Here is an 11,915-nt window from a genome sequence, read left to right on the forward strand (position 1 = left end):
AGCACAAAACCATCAGCATGTTTCATGTTCCACGAAGTTGCAAACACAGTTCTGGTCATGGTAAATCATATTATTTAGTCAGACTTTGTCCCGGAGAATTTTAAAAAACCTTTCAGAGTCCAGCAATGTTTCCATACATAAAATTAAGCCGCCTACAAGACTCTTACCTCAACATCCTTTTTAAGTTTCTCGAGAAACATCTTTTTATTGTTGTCATCAATATAAATCTTTTGGCCATCATTGATAAAATCATTGTCCTTTAAAGTTGGCAGTTCTTTGGCCTAAGAAAAGAAGCAAAGGAATGGGTCAGGGGCTTTGAAAAATGTGTACTCCAATTTGATTAGGTTCTACAAAAAAATGAAGTTTAAGCTGCTGGCAACAGAACACAAAGGTAGCAAGTGTCTTGAAGACCGCAAGGGGGCACCAGTGAGCTACGCCGAGTAGAAGTAGAACCTCTTGGAATGGTGGATGAGCCCTACAACATAATGAGCATCATGAAAATGTCCCCTCATCTTTGTTAACTTTTTCATAGACATGGAGCCAATTGTTGTCCTAGGTTCCTTCTCAGTTGTCAGGGTAGCCTTCTAGCTGGAGGACCATGAGGACGTCTGGAATCATCACGTTTTCTTATTGGCACCATAGCAGTTCACCAGAAATGTCCTATTACCTCACCCCCTTCTCGTTGATGTACATCTCACAAACATGTTTCTATGTGCAAGAAATGAGTAACAGCTACAACAGACTCGGCACAAGCAATATCCCTGGTGCCAAAAATCAGCTGCCGGAGTCCGAGCCAACATGCACAGTTTGGGATGATTTACACAACTCTTACAGGTCCTGGTAGAACTCACCCAGAAGGCAATTTTAATTCGATTTGGACAGTGTTCGAGAAAAACGGCATCTTTTAAAAGATGGAAACATTTCAAGATGGCAAAAGTCCAGCCCCACAAATAAATAAGAGATTCAGAAGGCAATTCGATTCCACTCAAGCAAACTAATGCATGGCTAACGATGACTGTCATAACCTGCTCGGAAAAGTAAGCCTAATGGTGAGCAGAATAATTAATGAAGAGTACATGCACACATACGAAAGCACTGTGCAGATAGTCCTATCTTTTAAAACATGCTTGGAATATTCCATTTACTAAATGTAATAAACATTCCAGGGGAATGAAACAGTATTAAAAAAAAATAAAAATCCGAAACATCTTAGCTAGCTATCATCTGTTGGAAGGACTCCAACTCAATACACTGTCTGTGACCTTGGAGAGTATTGTTAAGGAACATTGTTTTTTTTCAGACAAGAAAATTGAAGGGAAACAATCATTCCTGAAAAGATTTTCTTCTCCAAGAAAGTGATATCAAATTAAAAAAATAAAAAAATGGAAACACTTAAAGGGACAAAAGGAAACTCAGTGGATGGATTCATTGAATCATTTCCCTAAATCTTGGGCTGCTAATTAAAAAAAAATACACTTCTGACTCTTCATAAACCCTACTAATTGGGTTTAAATTTACTGAGAAGAAAAGTCTGAAATGGTGTTATATTCTTGATTATAGTAAAGATCGTGCCAAAATAATTATCCTTGCAAAGCCAGGAACATTCTAAGATGGATAATAGGGAGATTGGGATGAAAAAAAAAATCAACAGACAGACCCACTTCTGCAAGACATTTATGAAGTGTCAGAGACACAGGAAAGAAAGAAAAAAAAGGGAAAATATTGGAGGCACAACATGAAGGTGGGCCAGGCCAGCTTAACCTCTAAATTTTGGCCATGAATACTTGTACAACTATGTAGAGAAGATAAACATAATTTAAAACAGTCTGAGAATGACTAAGCTCAAGGTGGCTGTTAAGAGCCAATTTTACTAGGAAAACATGAGTATTTTTTTAAAGAACCACAAACAGTGAATGATTCACCTTTAGTATCTCGGTTTCCTCATCCATAAAGTAACTGAACTAGAGGCTTGTTAAACTCCCTCCTAGGTCTAAATGAGCAAACTTGTGAAGATTTACAATAAATGGAGTTCGGAAATTTAAGGAAAACAACCAGAAATTAAAAATGAGAAAGCTCAAAAGCAATGTTTACAAGCACATGAGGACTTCAGAAAGAGAAATGAAATGAGATTTTTCTTAGTCCAGATAACTTTAACGTTTTTGTTCAAGTAATTCTTTGGGAAAGGAAGGGGGGGAAGGGGCAGATGGAACCTGAATTATTGGGAAAATTGCTGCAATTTTCCCTCTTATGTTGTCTGCATAAGAAAATGTCACTGAATAAGAAAAATGGAAGGAAACAAATTTGTTTTTTGGGTTTTGAGCAAATGAAACCTGAAAGTATGTATGCTAGGGTCTAAGGAGGACAAGACAGGCAAGTTACAAATTGGATATGTATTTGTAATAGAATTCAAATTCATAAAGATTAAACAGATGCCATTTGGGGTGCTAGACTAGCAGAAGTATTTTATTCAAAAGGAGGAAAACATCAAAGTAGAAACAAATAACGTACAAAATGCAGGGTGAGAAACTTTAAGGACGGGGAACTGAAATATAGGCTTATTTTTCTCTGGAGAAGATAATACTTGAAGGATTGGTAATCTCATCAGTGAGAGCATTTCCTTCATGCCTTGGAAGCTGATCATCTTTAGTTGTAAGAGCTGTAAATAAAATCCCATGAATCAACAGCCTTTTGGTAATGGTTTCTCTAAGCTCAGTTAGGTTGGGTCACCATATGAAAGGCAGAGAGTTCATTGCCAGGTCCATGCTGAAAGTCTTTACAACTTGGTAGGTTCCCACCAGACCTTGCAATCAATTGTTAATAATCCAAGGGCACCTGCATGCCATGATAGGCTTAGTGTAGGTCTTTACTAGAAAAGGAAGAAAAAAATAGGATCTGGAAAATGGGTTCATCTGCTCCTGGGGAGAGATAAGCAAGAAAAGAGAAGAAAGCTCTTCTTCCTCTACCTCCCTCTTGTATGGCATGTGCTTTGTTCTGGGGACACAGTTTAGGCAGCCGTTTTCACTCTTTGAGGTTTTAAGAATTTCATGGTACAATGGGAAGAATATTGAGTTTGGGATCAGGAAATCTGGGTTTGAATTCTGGTTCTGCCATATAGTAGCCTTTGAATTCTTTTTGATCTTGAACAAGTTAAACTTTTCACTTGGTTTTCTCTTTTTCAGCAATAAAATCCTATAATCCTCCCTAGGAAAATGAGGCTTCACTTTCCAATTGGTTTGGGGAATGCATATCAATTTTTTTTTGTGTGTGTGTCACTATGTTAGCTATGTAAAGTCTGCTTAAACCAATGGACTCATCCCAAAGGTGAAAGGTCTCAGTTGATTCAATACACTAAGAATTTTGCTTAGTTGTTTCTTTTATCCTTTTGTTCATAGATATATGTCCTGAGATCAACAAATACAATCATCAGTCCATGGGCTATATTGTCAATTATTAAAAATTCTACCACTGTTCTGCACATATTAATATTATGTATGATGATAAAAGTTTCTTGAATTTAATCATTTGGATTGTGATAGACTGAATGATTTCAGAATGAGTTTTTGTCCTAAATAAAATTGTTTTCTTTTAAACCAGAATATCCAGGACCTGATTTATCTTTCTAATTTTTCATTGTTTTGGGGTTTGACAAACCAATCAATGATTTATCACACAAAATTTTTGTTTTATATCTCATATAAAGTAAATATAATTTACTTATGGGCTAGGGTCACATGATTCTGCCTCTTCACTCATAAGATGGAAAACAATGTATAAGTTATCAATTTTAGAGAGCAGGAGTGAGAATAAAATGAACTAATGGGAATGGAAAAGCTTTTAAAAAATAAAGGCACCATACAACTTCGAGGTGGAACTGTTATTATATTTATTTTTGCCTCAACTATTTTCTTTGCTATTATTTGTCCTTCATTATTGAAGAGGACCATTGAAATCAGGAAGGTGATGTTTTGATTTGAAAGTGAATTGGATTTAACTGAGGGAGGTTGTGCAAAATCACCCACCTCACTCTCTCCTCTGGGGCCATCTGGGTTCAGTGGCATGACATAGGTCAGGATAGCTACAGATGGCCCTAAGGTGCAGTGGGAGACCTTGACCTTTTTAAGCTAAGACCTTTCTCAGGTCTCACTTTGTCTGAGGCAAAGTCCATTTGATGATGAAAGTCAGGTAAAGAAATGAGGAAAAGGTTGAGATAGACACACAAACATTTTCAAGTACCAAAGAATGCCACTACCCATACCATATGGGGAATAGGGAGAACAGATTTGTACAATGGAAGGGGTACTTGACTATAAGGTTCAAATCATACCTTCAACACTTACTAGCTATGTGACCATAACAATCACCACACCTCTCTTAAGTCCTAGTTTCCTTTTCTATAAGTAGTAATGTGACAATAACACCAACACCAGATCCTATGCCCTTTTTGTGCTGCTCCTCTCTCTCCTAACATATCTGGGGGCTGCTGTAGGATTGATGAGATATTTATGAAAAATGTCTTGTACACTTTAGAGCACTATAGGTCAGCTCTTATCATTATTAAACTGAAAACCATATGAAACTGTTGATCAGGTCTTAAGAATCACAGAAACATATGCTGGGAATACAAACAAAGACTCAGCTTTCTGAGAAAACTGGATATGGACTCTAGTTATACATAGAACGAATTGACTCAGGGTCTGAAGAACACTAACAAAGATGATTTAAAGAGAGGTAAAATCTTCCTGGGTACAGTCTGACACTGAATGGTTACTTCCTTGAGCTCAAAGCAGATATAAATTATCTAGAGGACTGGGCTTGGGATAGAATAGGACAAAAAAAAAAATTCCAAAGGAACAGCTGTGAAATTTATTGCTCTCATTTCTGAAATGACCATGCAGCTCTGTGGGCTGAGTCAGCAAAGAAGGGTCTGTGCATGGAAGGCAGTTGCCAAGCAAAAGACATGGAATCTGTTGAGCGGGCTGTTTCCAGAAAAGAGACAGGAGAATCCTGGAAAATGTCTATTTGAAATGGGTATAAAGAAATAAGATGAAAGAAAATGGGTATTAAATGTACCCTTGCTTCCTAATATCGGATATACTAGATCATTATCTTTCAATTGATGCTGAAAAATCACTACCACTGAAATTATTAGTAGATTTTAAAAGTGGGGGAAAAGGTAACATATATGTTTAGTTATAGGAACTAGTTCATTTGGGATTTTAAGAAAATGAATTTTTAAAATTTTAAATTACTATTAGCTGGCACATATTATATAAAAACCTATTTGCACTGAATTTATGCTGTATGCTTTAAGGTTTATTTTAAAATGAATAAAAAAAAGATCAATAGCAAATTATAAAGGATTCAGATTTGGAGAGGCTAGTAACTTTTAGGTATATCCCAAATATTTGAAAATATCAAAATTCTCACTGAGGAATGAGAATATTCTAATCCAATTATAAGTATAAAACATTTTGTTTTATTACTGGAAAAACATGGGAGAATCTAAACATAGCAGTATTCTCTAAATTAATAATTGATTTTTTGAATTTTCATTATTTTAATCTCCCACTAAAGAATGCAAAAGTACTAGCAAGGAAAAAAACCCCCACCAGTTTGAATCTATTTAATGTTATGCTTGTTGTGGCATGCCCATAACCTTAACCTATAGAATGCAAGACTCAGTTGGACTGCAATTGGGAAGGAAATCTTAAATGGAAAATGAGCCTCATTCCTGTCACACTCAAGTATTTAATGCAAACAAGATTTTGCCACCAGAAGGTTTCAATGCAAAGGATAATGCATATCACGATGCATTGTGATTAAAGGACTCAGATTTCAGAAAGAAATGAATTTTTGTTCCATGTGTTCACTTGGCAACCCATTTCTGAAAAATCTCATTGTAAGCCACGATGTCAAAGATCACTGGTTAGTGTCCCTTTGATGGGCTGTTATTGTGACAGATCGAGCTGCATGCACAACATATAAAATATGTGTTAATTATTGTCTGATGTTAGGTATGGCTCATGTTCCTGATCTAAGTGTTTTTCCAAGCTCACTCAAATGAAAATAAACTTATAAAAGAGGATAAATCAAATGTGAAATTGGAACCTAGCCATTTAGAGGGCTTGCCAAGGGTTTTTATAAAAATCAGAATCTGTTGCATTTAAAATATAATGTGGAATTATTCATATAATGGAGCACAAAGGGGATCTGATTTAATAGTATCATGCACATAAGGGCCATTGAAGGCAGTATGGATTGCTAAAGGTTTATAATACATAAGCTCTGGTGATCTCCCTCCCTCTCCTCCACCAAAAAAAATCCCATCACAAGTCTAATCCATAAACTGGGAAATTAGAAAAGAGAGAGAGACATTCACTCTGAAGCACTTGGGATAACAGGTGTTTCCCCAAAGAAGAAGCTCATGACACCCTCTTTTCACAATAGAAGCAAAACAAGCCTCAACAGGCAAAATGGTGACTTGGGCAACAGCCTGATAATTCATCAATTCATCCTAATTTCCACAAAAGAACAGGAGTATGTCCTTTGCAGACTTGCTATCAGGGATGGGAAGCCTCTTTTCCAAATCTCTTCAGGTACAATTGCAGAAATAAAGCAACCGCCTTCTAAATGCCGGCTTCCACAGGATGTGATTAAGAAGCGCAGAACAGTTGATCTCTTCCTGTAATTTTACAACTTGCTAGAGCTACATCTGGTGGAGCTATGTGCTGGCTCCTTATCATCACTAATATAATTTATCTAGGAGAGGCAGCATGGCAAGGCAGAGAGACTGCTAGGCTTAGAGTCCAGCAGAGCTAAGTTTGAATCATGTCTCAGAGTGTCACCTTGGGCAAGTTGCTTCATTTATCCCATTAATAAAAATGAGAATAATAATAATAATTTATGGGGCTTTTGCAGAGATAATATTTATAAAGAACTGTGCAAAACTTAAAGTACTAAAGAAATGCCAGTTACATTGATTATCATATTTATAAATAATAGCCTTCCATCCTAACACTGTCAGGCTTTTAGGAAAATGACTGCCATATCATTTTAAGAGGGGGATATCATTATTGGGGGGGCTCTTTGGATAAGCTTTTCTTGGGACAAGTTGAGCTGCAATTAAACCACACAAAATAGGTTCATTATCATAATTTTTGAAGATTTTTTTCTTATGCTAGTTTGCAGAAGGAAAACCTAGGCAACAGCATGCCTAATCACGCAAGAAGTTTGCTTCTGTTCCTGCCTTAAGGATTATGGGTTAATCCTAAATTTGTGAAGGAGAAGAAAAAGAAATGACAATGATCAGTAGCAGCTTGGTCAACATCTCTAAAAATAATTCTGGCCCTTGGTACCCCATACTTAAACTTCCTCAGTAACTTCTCTATCCTCATTGTTGCTGGAAGAAGTCTGTGAAAGTGGTTAGGCTTTAAACAGTAAAAATAAAAGCCCTCCTACACACTCTACCAGAATGATGGCGACAGCTTCGGTTTAGCCATCTGAATCGGCTTGACTGGTTCCCTGGAAGGTTATGATTGGGCAGCAAGTTAAATATCAACCAATCAATCAACATTTATTAAGTGTCTACAATGCATCAGGCAAATGATATAGACCTAGTGTTAATCCAATCAGCCTGGGAGAACATGCTTTTACATTATTAGCTTGATTTGTTTTAGGGACAATAAGGGCTGGCAAACAGAGCATTACCAAGTTTGGTTATTGTGAGCTGTAAAGTTACCAACTGTAAGATAACTCTGCTTGGAGAATTCTTAATGACAACACTGTTTTCCTATTTAGCAATGGGATCCTACAACATGTAAGCTGGTTTGATGAATGCTGGTGTTTGATGACTATGGTTCCATCTAAACAGCTAGGAGATACATCCAACATTCCTTACACTTCACTCCTCATTCTGACCTCCAGTGTCACATAAGTAAAAATCCCAGAAGTCATTCTTGAAAATCTGAAAATGTAAGTTGGAAACATTTCCTCTCACCTTCTGATCATTTCTTTGTACCTACATAGTAAGTGCTTTAGAAATGTTTGGGGATTGATTGATTACATGTCAACTCGGCCTTGTCAATGAAGTTCACATCATGGTCCAGACAGCTAATAAAGGGCCTTCCTATCTCCCAATTAATAACAGCTTTCCAGGGACTGCCCTTTGAAAACGTGAATTGAATCTTAATAATCTTGAGCTACTGACCAATATTGCTAGCATTTGTCTCCAACTCAGTGACATCAAGACAGGCTTGGTTCATTGTTCCAGAAGAATTTAAACTCCTTGAGGACAGGGATTTCCCCATTATTTTTGTCTTCACAATCTTTCCTCCCTAGTACAATACCTCCAACATAATAGTAGCTTTAACTAATCTTTGCTGAAAGAATGACTGGGTTAGGCAGGGAATTCTGGGAAGGGTTTCAGAGAACCATAGGTGCTTTTATTGACCAGTTGGCAAGGAGTTCTATCTTTTCAGGAATGTAATGTCAGAGAATAAGAAGGAGGAAAAAAAAAGATTTAGGTTGGATTTAGGACTAGGAAACTTGACAGTTTCCCTTTAACTAATCATCTCCTGACAGGGAAATGTGAAATGTTTTTTAACTGATAGAGAAAGAAAGATCCCAAGGATCCACTGCTGTGCTTTTGTACCCTGGAGACTGCCATCCTTGTTACCTTGGCTTCGGTGGCAGTCCAAAGAATCAGATAAAGGTAGTAATTAATTATAATTTGTTACAATTTAAAGAGCACAAAAGAAATGCCGAAAACTGGTTTAGGAAAGTGTTGTTCGCTGTAATGCTATTAGCCACTAATTCTCCTGTAACCTTCAGACAGTAATAGGTAAAGTGTCAGAGACTGTGACAGTCCTTTAATCGCTGGCACAATTTACAATGCATAAGAATCGACAAGGCATTTTTTTAAAATCTATTCGGAAAGTGTCAACAATGATTATTGCTGATATATGCCAATTTTGGGGCAGCTGGTTTCTTTCAAATGGGTTCTAGGTTGTTGGTTGTCCATTCAAAAGAACTTTCTTAATGTGACCCAAGGGTTTTATTATGGCTTTTATTTTAACCTAATAAAATCAGATATTACTTTGAGGAAAGCCACAGTGGAGGGAGAAGAGAAAGCTTGTTTGTCTAAACCCCTGAGAACATAGCTTTTTTTTTTTAAAGCGGCAGGTCAAATCTCCCAGAAATCAAGTGAGTCCAGTTATGTTTTCTTTTTTACTTGCCTGGCTCCCCTGCTGAGCTGCTAGCTGGCTGGCAGCACGCTAAGACTGTCATTTGTAAAAAGAAGTCCGCTCAGCTATAATTACTAATTTGATGTCACATTGGAATGGCAGCGCAACTGTGAAAAGATGGACCACCAGGGAGCAACGCATTTCCCTGTCTCATTTAGAGGGGGCTAAACTGCTGGAGCCATGAATGGAAGATGCCCTTCCATTAAAAAGAAAAGAATTAAAAGAATAAAACAAGTCAAAGCAGCTGTCAGAATTTGACAACTGTTAAAAAAAAACCACCCTCCACTTGCCTTTTAAAAAAAAATTTAATACAAGACATCTGTACATGCAAGTTCTGATACTTGTTGCCATGAAAGTGATCCCTGCATTGTTGAAATATCACTTCTTTATTTTCATCAGCTTCCCTTTTATTATTATGCTAATCCAAATCACACTAATGACATGTCAAGGGGAAATGGTTGGGATGGGGGCTTGTCTACACCAGCATCACCAAATATTTAAAATGACAGTTTCAGAACTCGTCATCAACAAGTTAAGAGTACTGGGTCATGAAACAGTTGTAATGATTGGAAAGAAATGAGAACCAAGAAGGAGAAAAATTTCAAGGACTAATTAAGTCACTGCCACAGAGGCTTGCCATGAAAAATTCATGACAATCAATTCGGTAGAGTATATGTTGGGACGGTAATTAAAAGAGAGCTGGGTTTTCTTGAGCAGAGCTTCATTTTGTTTGTAAGCAGCCCCAAAGCAAAAAAGGGAAAAGATGATTCAGATAAACAGATCCCAGTTAGCAATGTTTCATCTATCTTATTTATGGGGACAGAGAACATGATACTGTGTCAGGGGTCAAGAACACCAACCTGGAGAGAGGACTAGAATATGAACAGTGTCTCCTGAAAAATAACATTTAACACGAAATAGGTGCTAAATAAATGCACTTGAATGAATGGACTAATAAAGATTAATCTGAAAATTAGCATGTGGAAGAAAAGTAAAAGTCAATCATTTTCAAATGTAATTTAAAAAAACATAAAAGTTCATATATTCTTAATACCACTATTAGTCATTTAGCATCCATGAATGGTTCAACAACTGATACTTTTAGTTGTTTTGGATAGTCTTGCCTTATTGAAGATATCTTTATTTTAAGATTCCAAGTAAATGACCACATCATTAAAACAATATGACTTGAAATAACAAAGTCTGTATTTCTATCTCTTATCAGATTCCATTAATAAAAAAGGGAAAAAAGTTGTATACTTCTGACTTTCAAAATATTTATACTCTGCCTTTCAAATTTAGATTTTTTTTGCATGTACAGAGTCACATTCATATTAATATGTATATAAAAATTTTCATTTAAGAGGGGGGGTGGGGCAGCTAGGTGGCACAGTAGATATAAAACTGGCCCTGGAGTCAACTCAGTATAAGGGGTCCTAGAGAGAATCTGAAACTTCAAAGCCAAAGAAATAAAGAAAAATAATCTCATCTGTACTTTGGAATCTTAGAGTCTACTGCCAGGTCAGTGGTGGTGATTTCAAAACCTAAAAGACGGTCTTTTTAATATATATCACCACCATCTTTAAAATTCAGAATACTCTGTTTCTAACATGAAAACAAAATGGAGGCACTAAGATAATAGTGTTAGAAGTTAGAGATAATTCTTTCAAGGCTGGGATATTTTGGGGGAACGTCTTAGAAATTAGTAACCAATGGGAGGGGGGAATCCTTTCCCCTGGTGACTTTATATACTAATGCATGAATTCTATAAATTCAAAAAATTTTTTTTGAGTTTTCATAATTTCACAAGTGAATGGGGCTACATTTGAATACCTGCCATATTTGTATTTGGGATCAAACTTGTGATTTCATTGGCAAAGGCATTTTCCTGGTCTCTCAACATTAGCGATTTCCCCGGGGTTGGGAGAGGTTAAGTGATTTGTCCAGGGTCACAAGAGCAGTAAGTAGAGGCAAGATTCAAGCCTTTTGACTCTAAGGTTAGACTCTAATCACACTATTCAGTGCCCCACCCATTCCCCTTCCACTCCCAAGGAACAAATATAGGATTAGGACCTACAAATCCTTTTGACCTACAAAGTGATAACTGTATCTTTGAACAACCTTCTTTAGATGTAAATTTTAAATGATGTTGAAAGACAAATGCTTGCTCCTTTCTCTCCTCCACTACTTTATGTTATTTGGTTTTAGCTTTCATAATAATTATCAAGTTAACTCTCTTCCCTCAGCATCTGTTCTCCTTTCAAAGCTAAGGAGTTATTCCCTGGGGTTTAAGAAATCATTCTCTGTTGATAGAATCTAAGAAATCAATATAATGGACCAGAGACAAGTGATGGCAGTTCCAGCTGTGGTCTTGAGGAACTTGATAAATTGTAGAAAAAGAGGGGAATAATGCAGATGAGCAGGTGTCATGGTGGACCCAATTCTTCTTTAGGAAGTTGCTAGTTAGGTTGCAATTTTGTCAAAAAGTTGAAAAGTGTTCATGGACCTTAACTGTCTAGGCATTTTCTCCTAGGAGAAAGAGAAAGGGTGGAAAAATCCCCACCATCCTTCTGGATTTCCTATGGGTTTAAAATTAAAATTTTGAGTCAGGAGGGACCTGTTGGTAACATTTGCTTTAGAGGAGTCTCTGATCAATCAAGTTTGTCCCTCTTG

At 36.8% G+C, this 11,915-nt stretch overlaps 1 protein-coding gene across 7 annotated transcripts in view; it reads right to left on the reverse strand.

The window, feature by feature from the left end:
- PIP4K2A (phosphatidylinositol-5-phosphate 4-kinase type 2 alpha) overlaps positions 1–11,915 on the reverse strand; it is a 326,382-nt gene that overhangs the window by 17,021 nt on the left and 297,446 nt on the right. For all 7 annotated transcript variants that reach the window (XM_074192981.1, XM_074192978.1, XM_074192979.1 and 4 more), the window contains one exon: positions 168–281. In XM_074192981.1, coding sequence (XP_074049082.1) covers positions 168–281 — 114 coding nt within the window. The remainder of the gene's footprint in view (positions 1–167; positions 282–11,915) is intronic.

The sequence above is a fragment of the Macrotis lagotis genome, chromosome 7 (genome assembly GCF_037893015.1).
Source record: "Macrotis lagotis isolate mMagLag1 chromosome 7, bilby.v1.9.chrom.fasta, whole genome shotgun sequence".
In the NCBI taxonomy this organism is placed as follows: domain Eukaryota; kingdom Metazoa; phylum Chordata; class Mammalia; order Peramelemorphia; family Peramelidae; genus Macrotis; species Macrotis lagotis.